Raw genomic sequence first — 27,497 nt, 5'->3', positions numbered from 1 at the left:
CCTATCAATCCGTGCCTTTTCTAGTCGTAACTTTGTTTCAAACTTAATTGCGATTTTTTTTATCCGTTCTTCACGCCTTTGTTCCACCGAGGACGCTTCCGAAACATTTTCCGTATCTTGGTCGCTTATTGTCGCTTTTTTTTGTACTGTTTGTGCAAATGATTTGTTCGTTGAATCTTTGTGGTTAAACCGGCTTTCTTTTAGTGCTTGAGTCACCCTGCTTTACTCTGCAATCATTGTTGGTTGCATGCTTTTGCATATATATGCAAGCCAATGACCAAAGTCGCGTTGCGCTCCCTTGAGTCTTTCAGATGTTCTCCAAAAAACCCTGTGTTGGGCACATGCTTGTTGCTAGGGTATTTTTTCCTCTAGATAGTGATCTGTCTGCTGGTAGAGGACCTTATTGTGTTGGGTTGATCTGAATCTTTATTGTTTTGTAGCCAAGCCTCCGTTAACTGTTAACCACTTCGAATAAATCTTGAAGCTTCTTGTCGTATAGCATTCGTGCAGGTTGATATTGTTCGGGTACTGTCAACAATCTATTGATTGGTTTGAAATGCCTGGATGCTGTTTGTGTTTGATTTGCTTATCGCTGATAAGCAGCTATCGCACTTCAATTCGTATACTTTTTTGTACTTTCTGCTTCGCATCTCAGGCGTTTCGTTGTTGATTCGTTTGATTTTTGTTGGTCAGCGCTTTCGGCAATCTCGTAATCAGATTGGACTGCAGTCTGCATTCCAATGTCCGGTTGAGTGGACCGAATGTAATGGCGGCCTTTCTCTCAAAGACAAGGAAAACTTTGACCCAACCAAATTGTTTTAGCGGTGTAAAATCTGTCAGGATCTTAAGATAATGCAGTTAACTTTTTCAGACTATACTGCAGATTATCGCTGCATTTTTCAATTCTCAAAAATTCCTAAAAACTAGTTGTACAGCTTTGATGTTCAACAATCTTTGTGCTCAGAATGACAGAAAAAATTCAAATTGAAACAATCAAATATTGGTTTGGTTTTTATTGATATCACTATTACTAAACACAAATTAGACGATCTGCCCAAGCATTTTCGGTCTGAAACTTGTCTTATGTTCATGCAAAATTTCAAGATTGTGCTGATAACAAGTGCTATTCGAGGACAGTTCATAAAACCCACAATTTCAATAAAAATCACTTGAGCTATTCTTTTTGTCTCTCAATTGGCTTCATTAACATCAATATTGAAACTAAGATAGGTGTTGTTTCAACCAAGCCGGCCCATTAAGCCACTCAGTTCTGTTGAATTGCTGTTGATTGCTCAGTTGCCCATGTTCGCTGGTTGGTTGATACCACTAAGAAGTTCTCACAGTGAAATATCAGTTGTATCCAGTATCTCAGTTACTGGATTGGCCACAAACACTTGTTGATTACAATGGGAGCAGTGTATCCAGTGCAAGGCATTAGTTGAATCTGAACAGAACCTGCAAATATTTACTTTCTCCCCGTGTTCGCTTACTATATGTTCTTTCAGCCTCTGTGCCTGCTATGACTGCCGCTTGAAATTCTCATCGTTGTATTGAGAAATATCTCATCGGGGCAACTTGGCATTTTCCTTTCAAAAATGCTTAGTCAGCTGATTTTTTTGTTTTGTGAATCTATATACGCCACTGCAAACATGGTGTCTTATGCGTCTTTAAACAATTGAGTTTAAGTTTTTTCCCTCGCTGTATTGAAGTGTCTTCTATTAATGTTGCTTCAGCTACAGTGTGACGTCGTTCGTTCCATCTAAGTAATTCTTCTTTTAGTCAGCCTCTATTTCGTTGTCCGAATGCTGGTCATTTTTACTCCAAATTCACTTCGATAGTCGTCATATGTGAACACTGAATGGATTAAACAATCCGATTGAGTCAAACACTGAAGTTAACAGTGAAAAAAAAATTCCACTGCAATTTAATTGTATCAACTTCCATGTTGGTACCTCTGCACACTTAAAGACTATCATCGCTAACAGTATATTGTAGTCCAAGCTCTGGTTAATTGACGATGAGCTTACTTTGTCTGCGTTATTGGCCGCATCCAAACCAGTTTTGCTTCTCGGTACATCCATTGATACCACACGCATTGAATTTACAATCTCTGATTGCATTTCCTGCGACCATACATTGGTATTATAAGCGTTGCTTCCTCATTGCTGCGTACCGATCATTCCACTCATCTTCCTGAATAATGGACAAATCCAATTTATATGAGTGCCATCAGCTAGTTGACAATGACCACTTTGCATTTGCACATTTCTTTCCCATTCGAACACCCCAACAAACTTCGATGTCTTCGAGAATTGTTTGTCTCTATTTGTTCTTCTTTGGTCTTCTTCCTTCCGCTGTCCCTTGAAATCCGCAACCCTTCATGAAGGAGTGCCATTCTAAATAGTCATTTTTAAAGATAATCAGATGAGGCCTTGTTCATTCTTATCATCCACATAGAACCATCAGTCTTTTTGGTAATTTGAGTTACCTTATCTACTGCGATATACAGTTTCGAACCTGATTGAAAATCATCCACTTGTCTGTACTCTTTGAGTAAGTTTGCAAAATTAGACAAAAAACCGATAATTATATCTGACCCGATGAGTCGTGAAATTTCAGCTGAATTGCTTTTTATAGGCCCTCAAGTTATGGACCGATGATCAAATGAGGCCTTCCACATTGTGTCTTCAGAATTCTCCAAGCAGCATCACAGAGCTTTGCTGAATTTTCCATTCAAAAAAATGCCGACTTTGACTAGTCGGTCACTAGAGTCTTCAATTGTTTCCTTTTCTCTGAGTCTGTAATTGGTCATTGATCCACTGTAGAAGTCGACATACTAGACCACTTCGGCCATTGGAGTGGGTTTTCGTTCAATTTGTTCAATTTCAGTTTTCAAAGGTTACTACTACCTGATTATCTAATGTCGCACCGTAAACCAGCTCGGGGAATCATCCCGGTCTTCAATGCTTGATAAACGATCGCGTGAATTGCGATGCCGGGAGAAGTGACTATGCCTCTTCATTTCAGTGGTTGCGTCGAAGTGATCCGTAACCGATCTGGTGTTATAAGGTTGTCATCTCTATTGGACCTTTCCGAAACTTTTCTCTATTTCGAGTCCAGTTGAAGGGTTGTTTGTCTCGAGCACCAGTTGATTGGGAAAGAACTTCATCATTTTCTAACTTTGCGCACCAATTCACGCTCTTATTCCAGAAAGTCATGCTTTGTCTCAATCTCCATCATTTGCATATCCAGCGCTAGTTTTCTCCTATCAATCCGTGCCTTTTCTAGTCGTAACTTTGTTTCAAATTTAATTGCGATTTTTTTTATCCGTTCTTTACGCCTTTGTTCCACCGAGGACGCTTCCGAAACATTTTCCGTATCTTGGTCGCTTATTGTCGCTTTTTTTTGTACTGTTTGTGCAAATGATTTGTTCGTTGAATCTTTGTGGTTAAACCGGCTTTCTTTTAGTGCTTGAGTCACCCTGCTTTACTCTGCAATCATTGTTGGTTGCATGCTTTTGCATATATATGCAAGCCAATGACCAAAGTCGCGTTGCGCTCCCTTGAGTCTTTCAGATGTTCTCCAAAAAACCCTGTGTTGGGCACATGCTTGTTGCTTGGGTATTTTTTCCTCTAGATAGTGATCTGTCTGCTGGTAGAGGACCTTATTGTGTTGGGTTGATCTGAATCTTTATTGTTTTGTAGCCAAGCCTCCGTTAACTGTTAACCACTTCGAATAAATCTTGAAGCTTCTTGTCGTATAGCATTCGTGCAGGTTGATATTGTTCGGGTACTGTCAACACTCTTTTGATTGGTTTGAAATGCCTGGATGCTGTTTGCGTTTGATTTGCTTATCGCTGATAAGCAGCTATCGCACTTCAATTCGTATACTTTTTTGTACTTTCTGCTTCGCATCTCAGGCGTTTCGTTGTTGATTCGTTTGATTTTTGTTGGTCAGCGCTTTCGGCAATCTCGTCATCAGATTGAACTGCAGTCTGCATTCCAATGTCCGGTTGAGTGGACCGAATGTAATGGCGGCCTTTCTCTCAAAGACAAGGAAAACTTTGACCCAACCAAATTGTTTTAGCGGTGTAAAATCTGTCAGGATCTTAAGATAATGCAGTTAACTTTTTCAGACTATACTGCAGATTATCGCTGCATTACTCAATTCTCAAAAATTCCTAAAAACTAGTTGTGCAGCTTTGATATTCAACAATCTTTGTGCTCAGAATGACAGAAAAAATTCAAATTGAAACAATCAAATATTGGTTTGGTTTTTATTGATATCACTATTACTAAACACAAATTAGACGATCTGCCCAAGCATTTTCGGTCTGAAACTTGTCTTATGTTCATGCAAAATTTCAAGATTGTGCTGATAACAAGTGCTATTCGAGGACAGTTCATAAAACCCACAATTTCAATAAAAATCACTTGAGCTATTCTTTTTGTCTCTCAATTGGCTTCATTAACATCAATATTGAAACTAAGATAGGTGTTGTTAAAGCTATTAAAAGCAACTGACTGTGTGCTTTGCACAAATTTTCTTTAATTAGGATGTTTTTTTCCTCAGAAAAAATTTTCAGAACTTCAAAGTTAACTGTCTCATAAATAGCTAATACGATCTGCAGAAAAAAAGCACAATAATCACTAAATTACCGCTCAGGAGGTTTTGTTTCAATGCGCACTGTATGTCTGTTTAATAGTAATAATGTAACGAGTTTCAGCTGTTACGAACCAACTAGTTTTCAGGCTATTTATACTGCTTTAGATGTCATTTCTAAACTGATGATTGGACAGAGATCAATATTTCGTAGGATTCTCTGAATACATTGAGTTCGGGGTTTAGAATACTATACACGGTGGCCCGCACTCTCTACAATCGGTGTGAATATCGCAAATTTCACTGAAACTGGCTTACCCAAATCGGTACCTGGTATTCAATTTCTTGCAATAATAGATTCGATTTCGTGGTTCAAGAACGCGTGGCAAAACGCGGGGCTGATTTTGAGACTGTTCGAGCTTGAGTTTTACCTTATGTATGATAATCACGTACTAATGGTAGATACTAAGTAAAAGTTTGAAAAAGTGTACAAATCAGTTTGGCTTCGATAGAATTAGGCATTAAATTTCCCTTGTCATGCTTTCCGAACTTCACTGCTTGGTTTAACCTTGAATTGATTTGTTTGATTTGAGTAGTTAATCGCAGCCGCTCTATCAGAGCAATAAGTGCGACAGTCTTGAAGTAGACTATTGTAAAACCCATATGCCTGACATTCCCTTGGGTATGTTTTCGATGTGTGTATGAATTTTAAAAGTGTCAATGCTTGTGGATACTCAATGGCTATAATTGCATTAGTTTTGTTCGATCACCAAATGGTTTTTTCTATAAAAATTGACCATACAAATGACAGATTCTTGTTTTTTTTTGTTTCTTATTTTATGTCATCGGAGTTCCCACTCAGTATTTTCAAGAATTAGTTTTATTTTTCTCAAAATGGCGTTGCAGATTTTGACCATACAAAAATTGAATTTCGGAATTAGTTTTTGTAAACATGTTCAAAAACAGCCCTTCGGCAATCATTTTACATTTTTATTCAGACGGCAGTATTCTGGCATATTGTGTCTTTGGTTCTTCTGTCGCAAAGAAATTTATTAATTTTTCATAGGTTTTTGAGAAACTTATGAAGTCAGCAAGGCAAACTGTTCACTACTGACTGCACACTGCTCAAACCCAGATTGAAATACGCACGTGCAACTTATAAATTGCCACATGTCTGCAGTGCCAGATTCCACAGTGCCAGGGTTTCCCATAATTTTCTCTCATTTTCAAAATTTGACTTCCATCTCGAGCCGCCCCGCGGTTCTCCAATAATGCCCGATTATATATTAATGATTTCACCAAGATCAAGAAACCTATTCAAGAACGGCACGTAGTTTTCTGTGCGACTAGAGGTCTCTTTGTGCATGTGCTAACTAATTTTTGCAAAAAAAACATGTGAAAAAGCGATTCCGCATTTTTGCATTGATGGCTGGTTTTTAAGTAATGGTTACTTGGCTCTGTTTGAAGTCGCTGAGAACTTCTGGCGTTTATCGAGAGCCGCGAAGTGGTTCGAGATATTAAGTCAGAATTTCGAAGTGACTTAGGCCGAGTCACGTAACCATGCTTAAAACACGAAATGCGCACGTTTTAAAATGACCAAAGTCAACGGAAGTCAACTTCTGGTTAAGTAGCAACTTCCGGCATTTTAACTTCTGGCACTTTAATTTCTGGCACTGCAGACTTTCGGCATTTTAAACTGTGCACGTGACTGTTTTAATCAATGCTAAAAATTTTTTCTAACTTCTCGATAGTATTTACTTTCTTATAAAGTTACCCAGTCTGATAGAGGGCGTCTTGGATAAGACTATGACAGTGCCCCAACATAGTTCATATGCCAACTGAAACACTCAAGACCGGAACACCAGTAAACAAAATTCTACACGTATTGAAATGGAAACTTTTCAGACCCCGTTAGAGAAATCAAGCAGGTCAAAAAGCGCAAGTTATCGCAGAGGCGAAGAGCTAAAGGTGTATCATCAAATGCGTCCACTTCGCACAGTACTCGTGACCCTTCTGTCCTTGATGATGGCAAAAATACTGACAATGATGATTTTTGGTCCCGAATGTCAACTCCACTTCCACGTACCCAACATTCGGGTTAACACACTTCATTGCATAGCCTTAAGTGTACAAATTGAGTTTATATCGTATACCTAGGTCAATTTTCCGAAATAGTTTTGTGTAAAGACTTGAGCAGGTCATCTGGGTTAGTCGTCATGGTTGCAGCTCAAAACGTAGGTCTTTGCAGGAAATAAATCTGCCTGGTTAAAAAATATTTGAAATAAATCACCATCTATTCTATACCGGATTGAGCTCTCTATGAAGGCCTAACTAAAATCGTTTAGCGTTTTTAATCAATAGTTGATTATTTCCGTTTGTGCCCCCCCCCCAACTTAGTGGGTGCATATTATTTGCAACCCTCGGATCGAGATGTCAGCGCCGTTTCAGCGCATTATTTTGTAAGAAATGCGCTGAGTGTGCTAAAATAAGAATTGAGTTGAACGCGCTGAAATCAGCTAAAATGCACTGAGTTTTCAAATTTTTCAGCGCAAAAATCTTACATAATATTAGATGCGCTGAAACTTTGTAAGAAATGTAGTCAAATTTAAGTGCATTTCTTAAATTTATTTAGTGGGTATAAACGTTTTTTGACACCGATTTCTGAATTTCGAACCATTTGAATTGCTCTTATATTAACGATTAACCTGTTCTTGGCAAAAGCGCTGAAAAGCGCTGAAATGCGATAAAAATATGTAAGAAATGCGCAGAAATTTCAGCATATTTCCTATATAATTTCAGTGCATTTTTTCCTGCACTGTTTGTTAATATAAAATCAAAATCAATGGGAATGGTTTCAGCCATGGCGCATTGGAGTGAGTGATGGCTACGCCACCGGAGAGCAGGGTTCGAATCTCAGTAGGCGCTATTCTTTTTGAAAAATCAGTGATTTTCAGCACGTTTCTTGCAAAAGCTCAGCGCATTTTGGCACATTTCAGCGCATTTTTCTGAAAAACATTTTGCGCCGAAATTATTGAAAAATCAGCGCATTTCAGCGCATTTCTTATAAATCTTTTTTCGACCTTTTCCTAGTTTTGCATTTTTTATTTAGCTTTTTGTTGTATTCTTGCTAAAACTCTCTGCATCCAAGTTAATATGTTTAGTGGATCTGGTTTTCATTGAAAAAAATAACTACATAAATATTTTTTTGAAAGAAAATTGTGAGTTTCTCGTATTTTTTTCTTTGTTGTTCTTTCCCTTAATCTCAATAATAAAAAAATCTCCCCGTTTTCTAATGTAGTCCCGTTAATTTATTTGTGTCCTTTTGCAGCTCAAACTACTGCGTATAACAACTTTTTTGACAGCATTGAGGGGCTTTTGGATCTTGCTTTCAATTTTTGTTTTCCTCGTTGTTATGTTGTCACTTTACCGCTAACTATAATTTGGAAGTTTTTGACTACTGAACACTTTGAAACGATTACTGTTTTTAAGTGGTGGTTAATTATGTTTTTCGGTTACTAGGTTACTTTTTTGAACTTTGGCATAACTAATTTTTGACTTCTGAAAACCCATTACGTCAGAAATTATTTTAAACAGTGGAAATCTTTGTTTAGAAAAAAACGTACAGATGATAAGGATTCAAAAAAGTAGTTTTTCTTCCTATGCCATTTTATGGCCACATTGATGAAATCAAAGCCTGTGAAGTGATAAAAACAACTACCATTATTCAGCACTGGTCGGCTCATAAAGTGCTCCGGAGCATATAACAGTTTAAAAATGTCAAATTTAAAATAGAAGAGTTTCCCAGCAAAATCAATAGTTGCTTTCAAACGAAGTTTGTAGCAATTATGTTATTCCTGTGGTCCTTTTGTATGCAATTTTTTTGCTTCATCGATGTTTTGTCTGGCGCTTTTAACTTTTCGTCCTCAAAAATGGGATAAACCAAGAAAGCCCGGAAGGCGTTAGGTGGCTGAGCAGCTCTCTTAGAGCCCTACTCCTTGCGCCTTTATTTCTAGGAATGCAATTCATCAAAACTTTCCCGTCCACCCTCCTTCACCTACCTATTTGAACTTCCCATCCAGCTATCAGAACCGGAAATCTCCCCTCCCCTGCTGAGACACCCACTCCGCTCACATCTCGTCTAATGCACGACCTAATGGTAACATCCCTAGTCCCAACCGCTCGCCGGTCGTTTGAGAGCAATTCGCCCGACGTTAATCAGTTATGTTTTTGTTTCAGAGTCAGTTTTGCCCATCGACTGTGATCACAAACACAGAGAGAAGACTGAAGATGCGCCTAGAGAATTGAAATCAGACACTGACGTCAACAGGTTGAAAAAGAAGATGAGAAAACGCGACGACTTGAAAGCTAGGGGTCATCGAGAGAAAGGGAAAGGGGGCACCAAAGCCAATCAGAGAAGAAAAAGAAGTGATGGCAATTTGACATCCAGATCTAAGGAAGAAAAGTTGCAAGACTTGAATTATGTGGATTTATGATTCGAAGTACGGGCCGCATGAATCGAATTACGGTGATTTATGATTCGAAACGGTAGGATTATGACTCGACAGACCGGGTCATTGTTCCGAAATACCAGATTTATGAATAGAAAGACCGGGTCATTGTTCCGAAATACCAGATTTATGAATAGAAAGACCGGGTCATTGTTCCGAAATACCAGATTTATGATTCGACTTACCGGGTCATTAACTTCTTCCGGGACCGTGTATTTAACGACCCGGAATGACACCCCCCCCCCAGACGACGTTTTGTCGAGTCATATTTCTATCACCTCGCCCCGGGTGGAGAAGCAAGCAAAAATGGAAGATTTCCTCCCACTGTATAAAGCTATGATAGCAGTTCAAAAGTGTAACACATTTTATGTATCTTTATCTATTTTATCAAAGCATTTCAGTGAGCAAAACAACACATTACAAGCATCACTGAATCAGGAAAATCCAAGTATATTTGAGTTTTATTAACTTGACAGACTGACGGCATTGAGTCAATAAATATATCAATACTAGCTGAGAAGCAGAGAGTGATCAAAAACCACCGTGTCCTTCCAAAAGTTGAGGTCCCGGACGAAATCAAGTATGTCCATACCCAGGAAAGTCTGGAGAACGCACAAAAGTCTGAAGGAAAGTCTGAAGTCTGCATATGAGCACTCTCCATCTGCAAGTTTCTAGACATCCTTGATTTCCCTCTGGCACCTTGTCATTGTGCAACTTCTTAATGTTTCTGTATAGTTTTTTTGATTCGAACTATCAATGAAAAGTGGTTCAATTTTATTTGTCTTTAAAGCATGAAAATGGCCCCTACTTTTGTAGGAAAAAAATGATAACCATTATAAAAATGCGCTTTTCTACAACAGTATTAATGCAATTATAAATCGCTCTCAAACGGAGTTCGTCCCGGGTCGAGTTTTTCCGCCACTGTAAAAGATAAATGAACCCCCACTCTTACATCTCTTTGGTCTGTCAAGGAGGGTAAGATGATTTAAGAGTGGGGGGATGTTTCCATTACTTACAAACTGTCAGATCATTTTACACCCCTTAACAGGCAAAAAGGAAGTAAGAGTAGGGGGTTAATTTATCTTTTACCAATGTTAAAGTTTTGAGTTGTAATTTCCTTCAAAATCCTCCCATTGCAACCCCGCTCTTCCATCACTAAACCCCATTGGCAGCCCCACTCTTACACCATTTTACCCCATTTAAACAAGTTACTCTCTCACTAATACATTATTTGAAACCCCCCCCCCCACCTGTAGCCCCATTCTGACACCAGTTTAGCCCATCTCAACATGTTACCCCAGCCCCCGCTCTTAATTCCTTTAACCGCCTTGGAATCCTTAATCATACATTGTTTTAGCCCGCCATATTTGAAGACTTGCAGACGATCCATCTATATGAATAAAATTTGATAGAATTACCGCCGTCTCAACAAATTACAACTCACTCTTTTATCATTTAACCCCCTATGCAGCCCAATTCTCACGAAATTTTACATCCTCTGAACAAATTATCCCCTCACTCTTACAACGTTTAACCCCTTTGTAAGGAAGGTCGTGGGGTAATTCCTCAAAAGTGTTTCCATTGTTGGCCACCGCGGCCCCCTTTTACATCGCATTTTTGGTCACGGAGTCCTCCTATTTCAACCCCACTCTTACATCATTTTGCCCTCCCTCGGCCAAATTACCCACTCACGCTCACTCTTACATAAATTCCCCCACAGACAAATTACACTTCACTCTTACAACAAAATGGGAGGACCCGGGGTGACAACTATATTATTCTTGGTGTTTATTTTTCAATGCGATTTTTGTTTTTCCATTTTTTCATCTTTTTTCTCCAATATGTCCTTAAGAACAGGATAAACAGTAATGCCCGTGGAGCATCGAAATGGTGAGCAGTTCATTCATAATTTTCTAATCTCTACGTGTATACATCACCGCCGAAGTTGCTGGAAAAACAAAATTGAGATCCCCATACAAATTTTATCTTCTCACCCCATATGCATCTTTTCTTTTTCCATTTTGTCCTCACAAAGTTTAACTTTTAGCTATCCATCTAGACTTTTTAGCTACTGCCATTGGTTTGAGAGCAATTTGCCCAAGATTATATGGTTATTTTAATACTAGAAGATGACACAATATAAAATTTTTGGTATTATGTAGCAGCTATATAATCATCCTGGTCTGTTTCACCGCAATTTCTGTCCAACGAATTTTTTGTCTGAGAGTTTTTTGTTTCGAGCGCAACATTTGTGTGATTTTTGTATTATAAAAATGTTCAAAAGATGGAGCACATCTTATTGACCCTTTTATTAAGGTGCACTTCTTTATAATCCAATATTTAGCTTGTATAAGTGCTGTCTCTTTTTGTAGGATGTGTTCGCGCATCGCATTTCTCCAGGCCTCTGATCGTTCAAAACAAAACATGAAAATACAACCAGGAGGTCATTAGGTTTGATCAGAAATTTAGAATTAGAAGTCTTTCGAAGCGCTTAGTATGCTGAAAGTGCAGAGAAAAAATTTAGTAAGCTGAACTTTCAGCATACTAAGCGCTTCGAAAGACTTCTAATTCTAAATTTCTGATCAAACCTAATGACCTCCTGGTTGTATTTTCATGTTTTGTTTTGAACGATCAGAGGCCTGGAGAAATGCGATGCGCGAACACATCCTACAAAAAGAGACAGCACTTATACAAGCTAAGTGATAGCCAGAACCTCTAGTGCAACAGTATTTTCTTTTAGATATTGTGTTTACATTTTGTTGTTTTGCCTACCTCTGCTTATCTGTACTACAGGGACAATTTTTTTCCAGTTTGCAATTTTTTTGTTCTTGCTTTTTCTTTTTTCATCAATCATCTTGGCATTCAATCCGCTAATTCTGAAAAGTATCTGCCTTTTGATTTATATTTTTTATTACTCTTAACATAATGCACAACTTTCACGTTCGACTTCTGATTTACATCACTCACTATTTCAACTGAGTGGAATTTAGAATTCATTCAGCAACTTTACGCAAACAAGTTGAAGAATAAGAAGCGAAATAAGAAAAACTAAAAGAACCAATAAAAACCGGGTGCTATAATTATAATTTCTAAAGACTTTGTGCATCAGTTTATCAACAATCTTTAGAGTCTATTGCTCATTGGCAATAATGGAAAAAAATGAGCTCTCTTTAATTTTTAGTCAATTTTTGACTGCAGTTTTAATCCCAAAATAGGTCAATAGAGGCTACTTTCAGGCTACGCTCGTGTTTGTTTTGTAGGTGCCAAACGATTACTGAAATAAGTAACAGTACTATAGACGCTACGAGTGAGTTGTGGTTTTCAAAACAAAGCGATGTTGCCAGAAAATCTCAGATGTGATTTTTTTTAATATCCATTAGGCTCTTTACTCCTACAAAATGTTAGTTTCATGTTTGATCCGTAATCTTAACAAGTTTGTGTATGTTTCAATCAGAATTTTTGAGTCTCAAAGGTGAACATTTTATTCCTCTCTTTGTTTGGGTGCTGATGATGAAAATAATGTTTGCTCTGACAAGAAGGCTAGGCTTTGTGATGTTTTTGTTCTTATGAAACTTTTCTAAAACTTAATTCTTAAAATTCTTAAAAATTTTCTGTGCTTCATTGGTGTAATAACAAAAAGCTGAAGTTATTAAGATTAAAACGAAAATTAAAGTTTAACAACTAACACTAAACTTGGCGGAACCTCCCAAAGTTAGCAACATCTTCCAATTCTACAAACAAACATTTTCGGTTTTATTAATTCGTTACATGACAATATACGCAATGCCAAATCACCCACTTTGGCATTATACCCCATAACATTATACTCAATTTATTAATTTATCATCTCATTTAATAATCCTAATACAAATTAGCACTCGGTATTTCAAGTGGGTTTTATCATACTTCAGCGGATAATTTCTTCTCAAGTTCGGTTGTGATATTTTCATATCAAGTCCCATGGGACGCTGAGACATAGCCATAGCCCACTAGGCATGGCAAAAGGCAGAAGCTAAATATTGTGCTAAATAATGGTTCTGGTAATTTCAAATTTAGGATAAAAAATTAGATATATTTTGTGTAGTTTGTCACATTGGGTATTTTGGCATTGTTTATTTTGTTGCGACACCGATTGCTAAATTTTAAAAATGACCCACTCATAAATGGTAAGCGTACTGTATATAAAATAAGGGCAAAGCTCCTCGTAAAAATGTTTGGAGAAAACGAGAAAGTTTACGGAAAGAGCTCGGTTGATTGTCTAGATGGCAATTCACAGAGCAGGTACTTTAGTAAAGACAGTGGCTACTGGAGAAATAAAACAACAAAAAATATTTGCAATCCATTCTCCCTTCACTGATTTCCGGGGAAAGGGCAAAAAATAAGGAACAGTTTTTCAAATTACAATACTGATTCGTATTTTAAAGAAATAACTTTTTCTTTCTAACCATTGACTCACAACTATTTTGAGCATCAGATTTCTTCCAGAGTAATTGACGAATGTGTTTCATGACCAAGTTGTTTTTTGAATCTGCAAGAAAAGGCCTTATCTGGCTGATGTTTTGGGTCAATATCTCTGCTTTTAAACAATCAAAAAACGTGTGCCACAACTATCGCGATACAAATCTGGCCTTATGATCCGATTAAAACTAAGTTAGAACAGTTGTATTTGATCAACGCTTAGAGCAGTAACAGGATGTTAGAATATTAAAATGAAAAGACTGGGGTTCTCAAAATTTTATTGCAAACAATTATAGATTAATCAAACTAAGTATGAATTCAGGAAAAGTTACCATATGGCAAAAGAATAAGAGCAAGTAGTAGACCAATAGGAGTATAATCTCAAACAGGACGATGCGCAGAATGAGTGGCTTTTTTAATACGAGTTTGGGTGGAAATCCTTGGGCCCCAGAGTAGTGACGTAGAAGTCACCCCCGTTCCAGATGGGTCCTACGGCCTGCGCGCATAGAATGATAGCACAGGTAACCTTACTCTCCCAATGAATGACAGCCAGTATGAAAGCAGTCGCAGCTCCCACCATATACAGGAATGTGTACACAGCATACTGCGCAACTGGCCTGAATATAAAAACTAAAGCTACAAAATTGAGTCTCGACTATTTTATGAATCCATCATGTATCAACGATTGCTTACTCCTGAGTGAATTAGAATTCCTCCCGGGCCGAGGTGTTAACGCCATTCAACGCAAAATTATGTAAGATCACCGGTGAATGCTGAAAATTGTGTAAGATAAGCGGTGAATGCGGTAAAATTACATAAATCAGGCAGTGAATGCGGTGAAAAAAAATTATCGCCTGGTAGCGGTGAAATTGCATAATTTCACCGCTGAATTTAACGATGAAATAACATAAACTCACCGCTTTGAATGAAAAGTGTCCAAACTATGTGAGATAAGCGGGTGAATGCGGTTAAACTACATAAACTCACCGCTTAACTTAGTGGTGACATTACATAAATTCACTGCTTAGAAAAAAGAGGATGTAAGGTAAGGGGAGTAATGGGGAGTTAAGGTAGGAACGGTTAGACTTCACCACCCCCTCCCCCACCCGTTAAAGTGACCCCCTAATCTTACATTTTTTGACATTTGTTTCTCAGCAGTGAATTTGTGTAATTTCACCACTAGAGAAAGAAGTGAACTTATAAAAAATCACCACACTTCACCGCTACAGTATGTAAATTCACCACTAAGAATCGCAAATCTCACAAAAATTCAACGTGCATGTGTTACAGAAAGTAGATTCAGTTTGGTTTAAATTCAAAAAAAATATCCTAGAAGTTAGTGAGACGTGCCGCAGTGGAAGAAGAACAGGATGTTATAAAAGAGGTGAGAGGTTCGAACCCCTGTACGGGCGGTAATGTGTTGTAAGGATTGTAATGTGGCGGACTTTTGTAGGTACACCGCTTACTCTAGCGGAGAAATTAGATAGTTTCACCGCATTGCACCGCAAAACTATGTACCAAAATTGTGGTGGAATAAACAAATTTTTTCCGTTTATCTTACATAATTTTCCAATTTTTCCTCGACCCGGGCGGTGAGTTTTTAAAATGGTCTAATTAAAATGCCCTTAGCTGAAAAATTTAAATATTGATTGCATGTTTGATTGTTTTATCTATTTGTCTAATTTTTAGATCATATTGGACTTAATTGCTATGCATGCAATTCTTTCATTAGTTTATTATAAAAACAAAAGCAACTCAGGTCGAAATAATTGCTGTTTAATAACTGGGTCAAATACATGGGACAAAATGCTTACTAAGCAGCTAGTTAATAAGGATTTTTCAAAAATCAAACCAAGTAAGGGGCATTTTAAGTAGCAAATTGCCACCAGCTTAATTCAACTCTCCATAATTGTTAATGAGAGAACACTTTTGAACACAGGAAACACTTGATTAAAGGAATTAGAAGTCCAGCCGAGTGGGCTGAACATGTTTATCTTGTAAGATCTTGTAAGATTCTGTCAGAATCTTAAAAGAGGATGCCTCGTCTTACAAGATTTTCTGATAGAATCGTACAAGATAAGCATTTGTCTTACGAGATTCTTATAAGATAAATTTGTCTTATAAAATTCATACAAGACTAACATTCGTCTTACAAGAGTTTCACTAATGGTTTCGTAGAAAAAGAGGGCATAGAAAATTTGGAGATGATTGACATGACGAAAAAATACGATGAACATTATTTTCAATAGTGTAAAAATTAAAAACTCAGTAAATATTTTTTCAAAAATACAATAATACGCGGTACTAATTGGGAGGTAAGAATATTCGTGTTTTGTTTCTGTTTCTTCAATTTTTGAGTGTTAAAAGAAAACATTTATTTAGAGACAATTAACTCACCAAAAGGCATATTGAAAAAAAAATCAAGCTAAACCATAATGATTTGATTGGTGTTTTTGGAAGCTCCAATTTTTGGCAAAAAAGCTTAGTAAATGGTAACAATTTTGTGCTGAAGCAGTAAAACTTTGAGTTTTTTATCTTGAAAAGCAATTTTCAATTAAACTAATGGTTAAAAAAATTGCTCAAATATTAGTAGACATTTCTCAAGTTTCCAATTCATTAAATGAAGAAAAATCTGCGCAAAAGAACCAATGATAGTGCAGCTCAACCAGAACGAACGAGCAAGAATCTTACAAGAAAGCCATTCATTTTGTAAAATCTTACAAGATAACCATCTTTTTTATAGGTGTTTTCTCAGCTTATGAGATAACCATCTTTCATAAGAAACTGGCAAGATCCTACAAGGTAGTCAATCTGTCTCCCCAGGGAACCGATAAGTACAAAACTGTCAAGAAAATTCTTGCACAAAAAACAAAGCCCGAAAAATTCCGGAATTGAACCAAATCATCTGTACTTCCATCATACGTCAACAAATTAAAAAAGGATCTGGCGCAAAATTGAAATTTATTAAAGTCAACCTTGTCATCCAAAGAACCGTCAGACAAAGACAGATCGGAGCTACGGAGTGATAAAGAAATGCGGAACAAATATGTTAAAAGTTGCGGAATTAAAGCCAAAGGAAAACCGGAAGCAATTCTATCTGCCCTATCAGCAGCAAAATGAAAAAACAAAACTGAAACAAAAAGACGACGAAGGCTCTTTCAGTTTCCGTTACCTGGATAACAAACCAACACTTTTTCCATTTAAAACATTCCCTGTTATTCGGCCAGCCATGACTCATTTTTCTATTTTCGACAAGAGCCACGGAAAACAAAAATCTCAAACTCAAATTGACCAGCGACAAAATCAAAAACACTATATAATTCCTGTTTTTCATTGAAAAATATTAAAATTTTTTGACCCAATTTAAAACAGAAAATTGTATCAAAAATAAATATAGATTTCGCTACAACGAAACTAATACAAAATTTAAGTGATCCAATCAGTTATGCCACTAGCCATACTTGTTTTTGAATATATTTGAAAAATACGAAGAATGATCGATTTCGCAACTTAAAACGGAAGAAAATGTTACCGAAAGGAGCGAACGCTAAAATAAAAACAAGCAACTACAAAAAATTTAGCTTCAAAGTTGAAAAATTTGCACTGAGAATCAAGTAAAATATGTTTTACATAAAGCGTTAACTTCGGGAAGTCTTGGATCAGAATAAAAAGTGAATCACTGTTCATTGACTCAAAATTGTTCTTGGATTTTGATATTATAAAATGTCAAAAACTGAACAAATTATTGTCTTATTAGTTTCATCTGAAGCTTTCGATTCTCAAACTCAGGAATCATGTGCAGTTTTCTTATTATTTCATCACACAACTTACACATGATTTTTCTTCAAACTTGAAAATATGCTTAAAATAAATCAAAAACCTTCTTTAGAAAAGGTGAAAATTGGGGGCATAATTTGTCCTTGAAAGAAAACAATGTGATCTCCACGAAATTAATTTGGATCCCATAGTGTTTTTTTCAGTACCGAAAATACTTTAACTGACAATTAACTTGGTTAACAAAACGGTGTTTATCAATACAACAGATCAACAGTTTATGAATCTCATTTCGTCACCATTTTTTATTATTCCAAATGTAAAATGATTGTCTTTATTCTCTCCGCTCTGGTCAGGTAAGAATAAAAATAGTATAACGGCACATTATTAAGGTTCCCTTTTGCTGCAATCGTTTTGGCTGCTCATCATAAAAGGACCAACCTGGACTCTTCTTATTCTGAATTGGTTAATAAATCAGGCCTAAAAGAGGGAGTCAAATTCATTGAGCCAGACCCCTTAACCATATCTGTCGACAATGATTGCAACAGTAATGGATCAACCATCTCCCCTCCGATCGGTCGAGCACCCAAACAGCAAAATAGTCAACTAGGGAGCCCGTGCCAACAACATTGCCGCTGATCCCCATGGCATGATCCCCATAGATATCAAGAACTCCTGCATTACAGAACGGGCATTTCCTTTCGGCGTCGTAGTCAGGGACACCCAACCTGTACTTTTCACTAATTCTAAACTCATTTGGTGCCGTATGAAGCCCAAGAGCTGGAATGGGGGAGCAGACAACCAAGCTCCAGCATGTCCAACAGACATTGAGAGAAGTCCGGCAGATTCTCTCTCACAAGCTAAATTCTCTATGAGACCATGAAAATTTTCCTTACCAAGAGCATGTTGGATCGTCTTTTGCGAAAAGTTTGAAATGTCCAGTGGTGCTATACTGGAGTAAAGATCTTGAAAAACTTGGCAGTTTTTTGGGCTTTCACCTGTTATTTCTGAAACAAGATCTTCAGATGAGAGAACAGAACAAACGTATGATGCTTTATACAGGTCTTGGCATTGGCAAACACCGAACCCTGAAAGGGTTAAGGGCAGGGTTGCTTGAGTCCAGGAATCTTCTGGAAGAACAGTTCCAAGGATATTCTCAAGTTTTTTGCGCTGTTGGACATCAAACTCTTTTAGAAATTTAACAACTGGACTTGTGGGCGTTTGACAATGCAAGAACCGCAAGGCCCGAAATATCAATTCGTTTTATTCTTACATCCAGTCTGTCTAAATCTACGGAGGACCACAGATCGCAATTATGGACCCTGACGTGGAGGCCGCGATCAGGTCCGAGCTGGCAAAGAAGATCCCAAGATCTAATGAGATCGTCCTCTGAGCCCACCAAGACACCATCATCTAGACACCAGGAATGTTGTTGAAGCTCTGGCGAAGATTACTGAATTTTCTCTATAATGGGCAAGAGCGTCACAGAGAAAAGCAAAGGGCCCAAGGGGTCGACTTGTGGTATACCGCGTTCAGTGCTAACAACAAATTTCTCACAGAATAATTGGCTGTGTTGTGAATAACAGATAATGGTAAAGGTGGCAGTGCCAGGAACTGAACTGGCAACGACTTGCAGCATTTCACTGCGTTTTTATCGAATTGAATGCATTACAAAATTCAAATTGCAAAATACCCGTGGAACTGGACGAGGTGAGTTTTTTTCATACAAAAGCTTAGTCGAATGTATAATGGCTTCCGCTCCACCCTTCATTCCGACACACAAATGCAATCTCTGGAAAAGTTCTTTTGCTTCTAAATTTGCTTCCTTGGCTAAACATTTAGCCATTAGCCTCCAAAATACATCTCCGATTGCAATAGGGCGAATACCGCCTTTCTTTTTTAACAAGTCTGATAACGATGCACTACACAGAGCTTGTGAAACATATTGAGGAAGTTCCCCACGGCAGCATTTGTTTAACAGCTAAGTCAGTACTCTCAAAGCAATTTGTGACTGATATGAAGTGGTGCACTGTACAGCATGCAAAAGATGTTCGCGAAACAATTTTGAAGGACCAGCAGCTTTAAATCTAGAAAACGAGCGCAGCTGTTCCGCAACATTTACTCACTGAATTGTTAGGCTCGTGATGAAAAACTTTGGACTACAATAGGCTTTCCTTCAGTGGAATGCAATTTTTTCAAACTATCGAGAGTTGCCTTGTTGACTGGTGCAAAACCGTCAGAAGCCAAAACTTTTGCTGCTCTGCCATTTTGACCCTGGAAACACAGATTTTTTGCACGTTTGATAATCTCTTCAGAGCTTGTATCGTTTGATCGCTGGGATTGTTTCAAAGAGCTATCTTCGTTCCATATACCTCCAAAGTCTCCGCTGTTCCAGCGATTAATTCTTTCCAGAATTCTTTGGTCGTTGTGTTTTTGCCCTCCTCTTTTACTGGCACGTAAAATGCATTTAGAAAATCCAAATAGTTTTCTCCAGTTTAGTTCTGTATTGGGATCTTCAATGCAATCAGTAATCACGTCAGAGATAAACTCTGACCATTTGTATCGTACATTGATTGGGACATAGCGGATAGTTGGGACTTTATTGTGCAGCAAAGTTTTTATATCTGGAAGGTTACCGTCTGTTCTAATTATTTCGGAGTTCAAACCAACTAATGCCTTGTCTACAAAGAGTGCGCTCTCAGCATTAATTAGCAGATCGTCGACTTGGTCTGATAGTACCTCGGAGAATCTTCTCATTTTAGTTGAAGGTTTTTTGAAACATCAGTAGGACCATATTGATTTTGAGTTGATCCATGAGTCGTAATCAGGGCCCCATCCAATGTATCTAACTTTCGTTTCCTCCAAAAGATGTTCTATTACCCGTTTTTTGGGAGGAAAACCTGACTACACAAAACAATTTATCACAAATGGACGAAAATCAGCTAAGTTATTTAAATTACAAGCCTTCTGTTCTGTAGACGTATGAAAAATTCTGTTCATAAGACAAAAAGTCAATCACTCAACAAGGCACATGGGCGAAAAACGTCCCTTGCTTTGCAGAATTTTCTCCGCCAAGTAAATTAGTTTCAATTTTATGACAAAACTCTTCTTGAAAAAATGGTAATTCTTCTACAAAAATGTAGAAACATCATTACCCTTTGACTCATAAAAAAGACACACATGCTTACAAGAATTGCTTCAAATTTTGTTCGAGAACATGTCAAAAATTATTTTCTGACCTTTCAGAGAAGAATTCGATGAATCGTGTAAGATAGGATTCTTTGTTGGCCATGATCTGGTAGAAGCTGGTAGGGTCTGTCTCCCTCTCTGGTCTCAGCACCAGATACACAAGAAGAGTGTACAGAATCTGAAAAAAATGTGAGCTATGAAATGTTAATTGTTACAATAGACACACATTGAGTAACAAAACAGAAAATAGAGGTGCACTGCAGGCTGCATGATTGTCAGATCCGATCGCCAGGATCGCGGTGTGAGTGAATTTGAGCCAATATTTTTTTTCAGAAACGTGATGAATGCGTGGAAATGGTGTCAACAAAATTGCTCAATGTGTTGATTTTTTTATCTGGTGAATATATTGAAAAAAAAATCATTTTTCTTCAATATATTCAGCAGATAAAAATTCAACACTGAAAAAATATGATCAAAGATTTATTTCTTACATAGCATAGCACCATGTCAGCACAATCGTTAGTTAAGTCTCAAACTTAACAAAACAGCATTTTCAACGCAATTCTTACATTATTCTTGTACTATATATCCAAGCTTGTTCGTTACCAAATTTTCACATTTTAAGAAAACCACAATTCACTGCTGTCAGCACATTTCTTACATAAATTGAGCTCCAAAGTTGTTCATCTTCAGAACTTTTTTCCATAAACTCCACACAACTCTCAATATTTCAAAAATATCGAAAAACGATTTTTAGTGTTTCCTACGTAATCGTTCGTGTAGAATCGTTCATATAAGTGTTGATGTTCAAGAAGTGTTGATACTGTGGACATTGTGTTAGAGAAATGTGAAAAATGTGCAAGAATGCGCGGAAAATGTGCGGAAAGTGAAAACAGAAGGCTATTATTATAAAATGTTCCATTTTTAAAACTAATGTGTACAAATTTTTAAAATAACATTCGTTTTTGCTGGCAAAATTTCCAAAATTTTTCTTCAAGCCCCGAACAGGTGGTGTAATGGAAGAAGATGAGGCTACTATTCAAGAAACCGGCTGTGGAAACTGAGCATGCGTGGAATATTTTATTTGGGATATGGGCCGATGGAACGGAAAAGGATAAGGAATAGTATGTAAAATGGTCGGGAAAATATGGTAGCAATGTATTTAAAAAAAGTTGAAATCTTAAAGCAAAGCGTGGAACTAGGAAAAGTTAGTGCTATATTGGGCCACGTTCATAGCATTTCTTACATAATTTTCAGAAAATTGGATAATCCCGAATTGCGTCAACAATTGATTGAAATACGTGGGCGTGCCTTGAAATCAATCTACGGGAACCAAGTTGCATGCAACATCCTTGCATTGCATGTTAGCAAGATTAATGGGCAAACTTACCAGGTTAATCAATTTGATTGCAAAATGAATCGAAAGACAGGCTTGCAAGATTCTTGCAAGTATTTTTGTTTAAATGCACCAGCCGGGAGTATGGTCTCATAATATAAATGTACTGAATCAGTCTATCCCAAGTGTAAATTATCAATTCAGTACTGATTTTTAATATCCGATGTTGTCCCCTCAAGAAATTTTTCTGTGCAGAATTACAACATGAAAAATTCAAACATTTCGAACCCCCCCCCCCCCGCACCCCCCAATCAATACCGTCATTTTAAAGTATGCTGGGTTTCACTGAACTTTCAGTAAGTTGCAACACAACTTGCACCCTTTTCAGATATCCGAGATTTTTATTCTGATTTTTTGGCTGCGCAGAGTAAAAAGTGACATGATCACAATATGCCCAGTGTCAAAAAACAGAATTGAAATTCCATGATTAAGTATTGATTTACTCTTAGTCCAGGAGAGGACTACAGGAATAGGTGGTAGCAGCAGAACGCTATGTCTTAACCTCGCGCATTAGGCTTATCAGCTTTTTAATGACTAGAGATCGAGGACTTTTTAGCTCCGCAAAGAAGGAACTCGATCCCTAAAGCAGAAGGAAAATCTAGCTCCCATCAAAGAAAACTAGATCCTAAACCCAGAAACTCGAAGAAAAAAACAACTTTAAAAGAATATCAGCAAATTTCTCAAGCAAGAAATATGACCAAGGGAGAAGACCGCAGGCCATCTATCTCTTTTCTTCTGTTTCTAATTTCTAGAAGTATAAAAAAACTATTGCATTTCTCCGAACTCTTGTAGACATTATTCCGTGGTGCAAATAGTTTCGAAGAGCAGCGACCAGTCATTGAAGTAAAATGGCAGAGATAACGATTCACAAGAAAACAGCATCAATCACCGAAGAGTGATCATTTGAGAACAAAAAAATGTGATTATTTTTGTCTGTAAGATTAGAAGTGTTTTTCGATAAAAAATTTTTCTTGTAATTTGGTTTTCATTTTCAATCAGCTGTGTTTTCTTTTCGGTTATTTTCAGAACAGTTACCAGAATTTGAGATATCGCAATAAAGTCTCAGATATTACGTTCCATAAAAATTCAGTCGCAAATTTCTCTGTGATTTTTTTTGAGTGCTGAAGTTGTAAGGAATATAGATCGAAAGACAGCAGATCGAAAGCAAAAGTTGGTACAAAAGATCGAAAATTAAATCATTCAACTTGCGTATGTATGAGCACCCATTTATTAAACAGCATATAACATATGCTGTATCAAGTCCAACGGGCCGCTAAGGAGTGGCCATGGCTGACGACGACGCATAGCCATAATTTGGTTATTATATTGCAGCTCGCTAATAATGCTTAATTTCAACCAATACGAATAGAGCTTATCTTTCGATCTATTGTCCCAATTTTTCTGTTTCGATATATTTTCCTTTCCATCTATTGTTTCAATGAGTGAATTTGCAAAATCAACAACGATAACATCGATTGATCTAAATCTGAATTGATAAATAAATTTAAAGTAGCTTTCAGATGAAAGAATTAATATGAGGCTATACTGAAGCGGAACAGAAAACAGAGCAAAAACAAAATTCGGTACTGATAGTTTTATTGCTTTCATGATTCAAATTAAAGTTTTGCGAAACACGAACACTTCAAGCTATTTCTGTAAATTGATCTTATAATGAAGTTTTTTTTACAAAAAAATCTTACAATTAAATTTAGTCGTCCAAAACTTTCAGCTTTACACAATAAATTTTCGTAAAGTATCTTAAAAAATTATGCCTCCATGAACAAACTAATTTTTTCTTATAAAGTTTTGGTTGACGAAATTGTAGAATTTAGTTGACAAAATTATAAAATCGCATATTTCATAATTCGAATTCTGTCGTTGGATTTTTCTTGTAATATCTTGCAAAATAGTTGATTGGGTACGTAGAAAATATGATGCACAGTTCTCCTGTCTAAAATTCTATTTTATCACAGTGGCTTCGAATCTTTCGCTCCACATTGATATCGTTTTCCTTGATAATTTGCTTCAAAATTTTCACTGTTTTGAAAATAATAATTCCCTTTTCAAAATTAAAAGAAATAAAACAACAGCTGCCGGGAAATTGATTAAAGAAATAACGTTAGTGATCTCAGAAAAGCCTGCTTGTTAACAGTTTGGTACATGACTTCAGTATGTATTGACTGAACTCATCCAAGTCATAAACTTACAATAAACATGCATTTTTGTTGGTGCCGAAAATTTGAAATATTTTTAATATAGTGCCAGAAATATGATAAAAACAAATTTTTATCTGATGAAAAAATGTTGACGAATAGGCAACACTTTGTGCGCGTAAGCAAGTTTATTTAAAAGAACTGGAATTTAGCCCTAAGATCGTAAAAACTCGCTAATATGCATTTCAATTCCCAAAGGTAAATATTGAAACTTCTGGTGTTAAAACTTTTTATGATGGATCTTACAACAAATGTCACGAAGTTGAAGTTGCCTTTAATCAGAACCGTTATGTTTATATTTATGTCAACGGATATTATATTGTGTTTTTGGAATTATTCAGTCACTAAAAATGTTATATTTTGGAGCCTCATTAGGAAATAAATTCTTCCTGAAGTAATAAAAATTCAAATAAATCTAGACTAATTTTTTCATAGTATAATTTTCTTAAGAGCCGCAAAACATTAATTGGTTACTCAGTCTCAAGACACTACATTGAAATATGAAAAACAAGACACTACATTGAAATATGAAAAACTGTTTCATTTAGTGCAAGTTCAAACTACTAGTTTTGATGTGCCAGTTTCATTTTCTCTCTGAACTTTACTCAAGATGTTTGCCTTAACCTCATAACCTTTTCGGAATAGTTTTTTTGGAGTGAGTACGACTGCAAAGAAAAAAGAAGAACCTTTTTTATGCTCAAAATTATTTGATCAAAAACTTTTCATTGACAGAGAACAGCATTTTATTCATAGATTCTTGTGAACTTTGTTGACGACATTATGAAACAGGACACTGTTTAAAACACTTTCAGTATGGAAAATTGATCTGTAATATAAAATCCAGCTCTGCTAATTGAATTGGGTATTCAAAATTTCGGCTCTTGATAGAAAACAAATTTTTCATTGCTATCACTATAATTTTTTGCGCAATTAAGCGTGAAAAAGATATAAGGAAAGTGCTGAAGGTGTGCAAGTTATGCCAGGAAAGCGTGAAAATTAAGTACAGTAGGTGCTGAGAGGTTGGAGAATTGTAAGAGATAGAACGCAGGAGTGAGAATTTCTGAAACCATGGAAATTACTTTGTTTTTTTTCTCTCTTGTAACCCCAACCTTGCACAATTTTCATGCTTGTTTATAAAAATGCTTTCAGTACCTATGCTTCATAACTAATAGTTTCTAACCGTTCCTTATGTAATTTCCATCTTCTCAGAAATTTTGCACTCCTGCGATCATTCTCTTACAATTTTCCAACCTCTCAACACCTATTGTACATATTTTTAGGCTATCCTGACATAACTTGCGCACATTCAGCACTTTCTCAACAATTTTTCATACTTTTTTACGCAGAAAAAAAATATTTTAATAGTGATTAAAATTTCGTTTTCCAATAAGTTATGATTAATTTAGGCAAGATAAGACATTATAAAAGAAAAGAGCTAAATTTCTAAATTTTTTAATTCTTGAAGTGCTGCTCATTTTATGTAGAGATTTGCATCAAAAGGAATGATTATTTTTACGAAATGCGTATCAAGTGCTGAAAATAAGTTTATTCAATATATTGCTCACATAGAACTAAAAATTCCTCACTTTCAGCTAAACTTTTCCTACATGATTTCCGTACATTTAGTAGATTTGGTACAAGATTATATCCACTCACACCTCTACTCGAGAGTGTAGCCTGTAGCTCAACAAATTGCTTAACGCTTTGTATTTCCCATATTTGCAAAGCGAAATATATTTTTGATCTTTATTCAACTTCAACTTCTACGGATAATCCAACTGTAGCATTTGTAATTATACATCATTCTGTCCCGATGTTCTACCTTGAACCAGGGTTTTCATTGTTTGTGTTCCCAATGACCTTGGGAACTCAAGAAAAGCATGAAATTTGCCGATAATTAAACTACAGCCAAAAACACCTGAGAGTTACTCTTTCCCAAAAACATTTGAAAAGAAGTCGCAACCAAATAAGAGCAACCAAAAGTCTAGAATATATGTTTCATTACATAAAATGGAGACCTACCTCCGTGATTAAGAAACATAGTCTACCTTCTGAAACGGACTTTTTTTAACACAGAGGGTGACATCACCCCCCCCAGACAAATAACAGCGCTCAATCTACAAGCGGAAAGAGAAAGCAGACGCATGAGAGCCCTACCCCAGCGCTAGCAAGAAGGGCAGCAAAAGTCATTAAAGAGTTCATCAAGAAAAAACCCCCAAGTCGATTTTTTTTGGTTGCTTGCAGACGTCACCATAGCATAGGAAGAACTTTTTCAAGGGTTCCAGACATCACCCGAGCAAAAAGGCCTGATTTTTTTTTATTTCCGACGTCACCAAGTGATAGCCCGTCGTTCCAGACGTCACCTCAGAAGACCATTCCCCGTTTAGACGTATCCAAAAACTTGAATTCTTTTGCGACAAAAATCTCAAAGCGAGAAAATTGTCCGCCAACGAGCTTTTAACGTTGATTTATGAAAAAAAACAGCCATGAGAAACTACATGTCATTACTTAGCAAAAACAAAACGCTCAAATTGCACGAAAAAATAAAAAAACGTTCTTTGCATCAGAAAAATTTAAAATCATTTTCTGGATTTGTCACAAAAAATCTACATGAAAGTCAAATTACTGGATGAATAGAACGCTTCAGTTGGACCTTAAATTGACTTTTATTTAGTTGAATTCTTCATGTTAAGTTTTTGCTCAAAAAGCTGAAAAAACCGCAAAAATTTTTTCTTGAGAGACAAAACTCAAAAAAGTTTTTCTAACGATTCAATGAATACTTTTCACGGCATCTTTCTACTTTTTACAAGAAACTTTACGAAGTTCAAACACAATTTTCTCTAACGTTCTTTAGAAAAATAAAGTGAATTTTAATAAGATTTGTTGATTCAGCCTCCTCAGTTTATTACAAATCAAGCTGAGAATTTTTGTAACCATTCTGCAAAACCGTGAAGAACAGATAGAAAGTTTCTTGAAACTTTCCTTCTTCAAAAAAAACCTGCAAGGGAGTTTGTGTTTCATTTTTAAAATAACTGCCTACTAGTAGCCGCCAGTATTGTTAATGGGGTAGTGTATATTATTAAGAAAACCAGACAATCACACATTTTTTGTTTTCATTTTGTGCATACTACTAGCCGAGAGCCTAGTTTTTGGGGTAGTCTGCACTGAAAACAATCTTAAGAAAAAATAAAAAAGAAGAAAGTTAAGAAATTTCTTTTCTCTAGCTCAAAAGCAAGAAAACCAGAAGCTCAAAAAAATTCCCCACTTAAATTCGCTAACGTAAATAATCCCACTGAGTTAGAAAACTCAAATTTCTCTTTATTTTTGTCCACAGTCTCAGGACTTGCCGAAAGAAGT

At 36.6% G+C, this 27,497-nt stretch overlaps 2 protein-coding genes across 2 annotated transcripts in view; one reads left to right on the top strand and one right to left on the bottom strand.

Moving 5' to 3' along the window:
- The window catches only part of LOC142339598 (uncharacterized), a 58,815-nt gene extending 49,471 nt beyond the window's left edge, over positions 1–9,344 (top strand). The window contains exons 5-6 of the mRNA XM_075389793.1: positions 6,508–6,699; positions 8,839–9,344. Of these exons, the coding sequence (XP_075245908.1) occupies positions 6,508–6,699; positions 8,839–9,095 (449 nt within the window). The 3' untranslated portion in view covers positions 9,096–9,344. The remainder of the gene's footprint in view (positions 1–6,507; positions 6,700–8,838) is intronic.
- Positions 9,345–13,829: 4,485 nt separating this feature from the next.
- Positions 13,830–27,497, bottom strand: part of LOC142348515 (uncharacterized) — an 88,900-nt gene continuing 75,232 nt past the window's right edge. Inside the window, exons 9-10 of the mRNA XM_075399891.1 lie at positions 20,582–20,709; positions 13,830–14,185 (exon numbers count right to left, since the gene is read on the bottom strand). Of these exons, the coding sequence (XP_075256006.1) occupies positions 13,984–14,185; positions 20,582–20,709 (330 nt within the window). The 3' untranslated portion in view covers positions 13,830–13,983. The remainder of the gene's footprint in view (positions 14,186–20,581; positions 20,710–27,497) is intronic.

Source organism: Convolutriloba macropyga, chromosome 1 (assembly GCF_964194025.1).
Source record: "Convolutriloba macropyga chromosome 1, txConMacr16.3, whole genome shotgun sequence".
Classification (NCBI taxonomy): domain Eukaryota; kingdom Metazoa; phylum Xenacoelomorpha; order Acoela; family Convolutidae; genus Convolutriloba; species Convolutriloba macropyga.
Note: the sequence above shows the minus strand (reverse complement) of the source record. Positions and strands in the feature narration are given on the sequence as shown.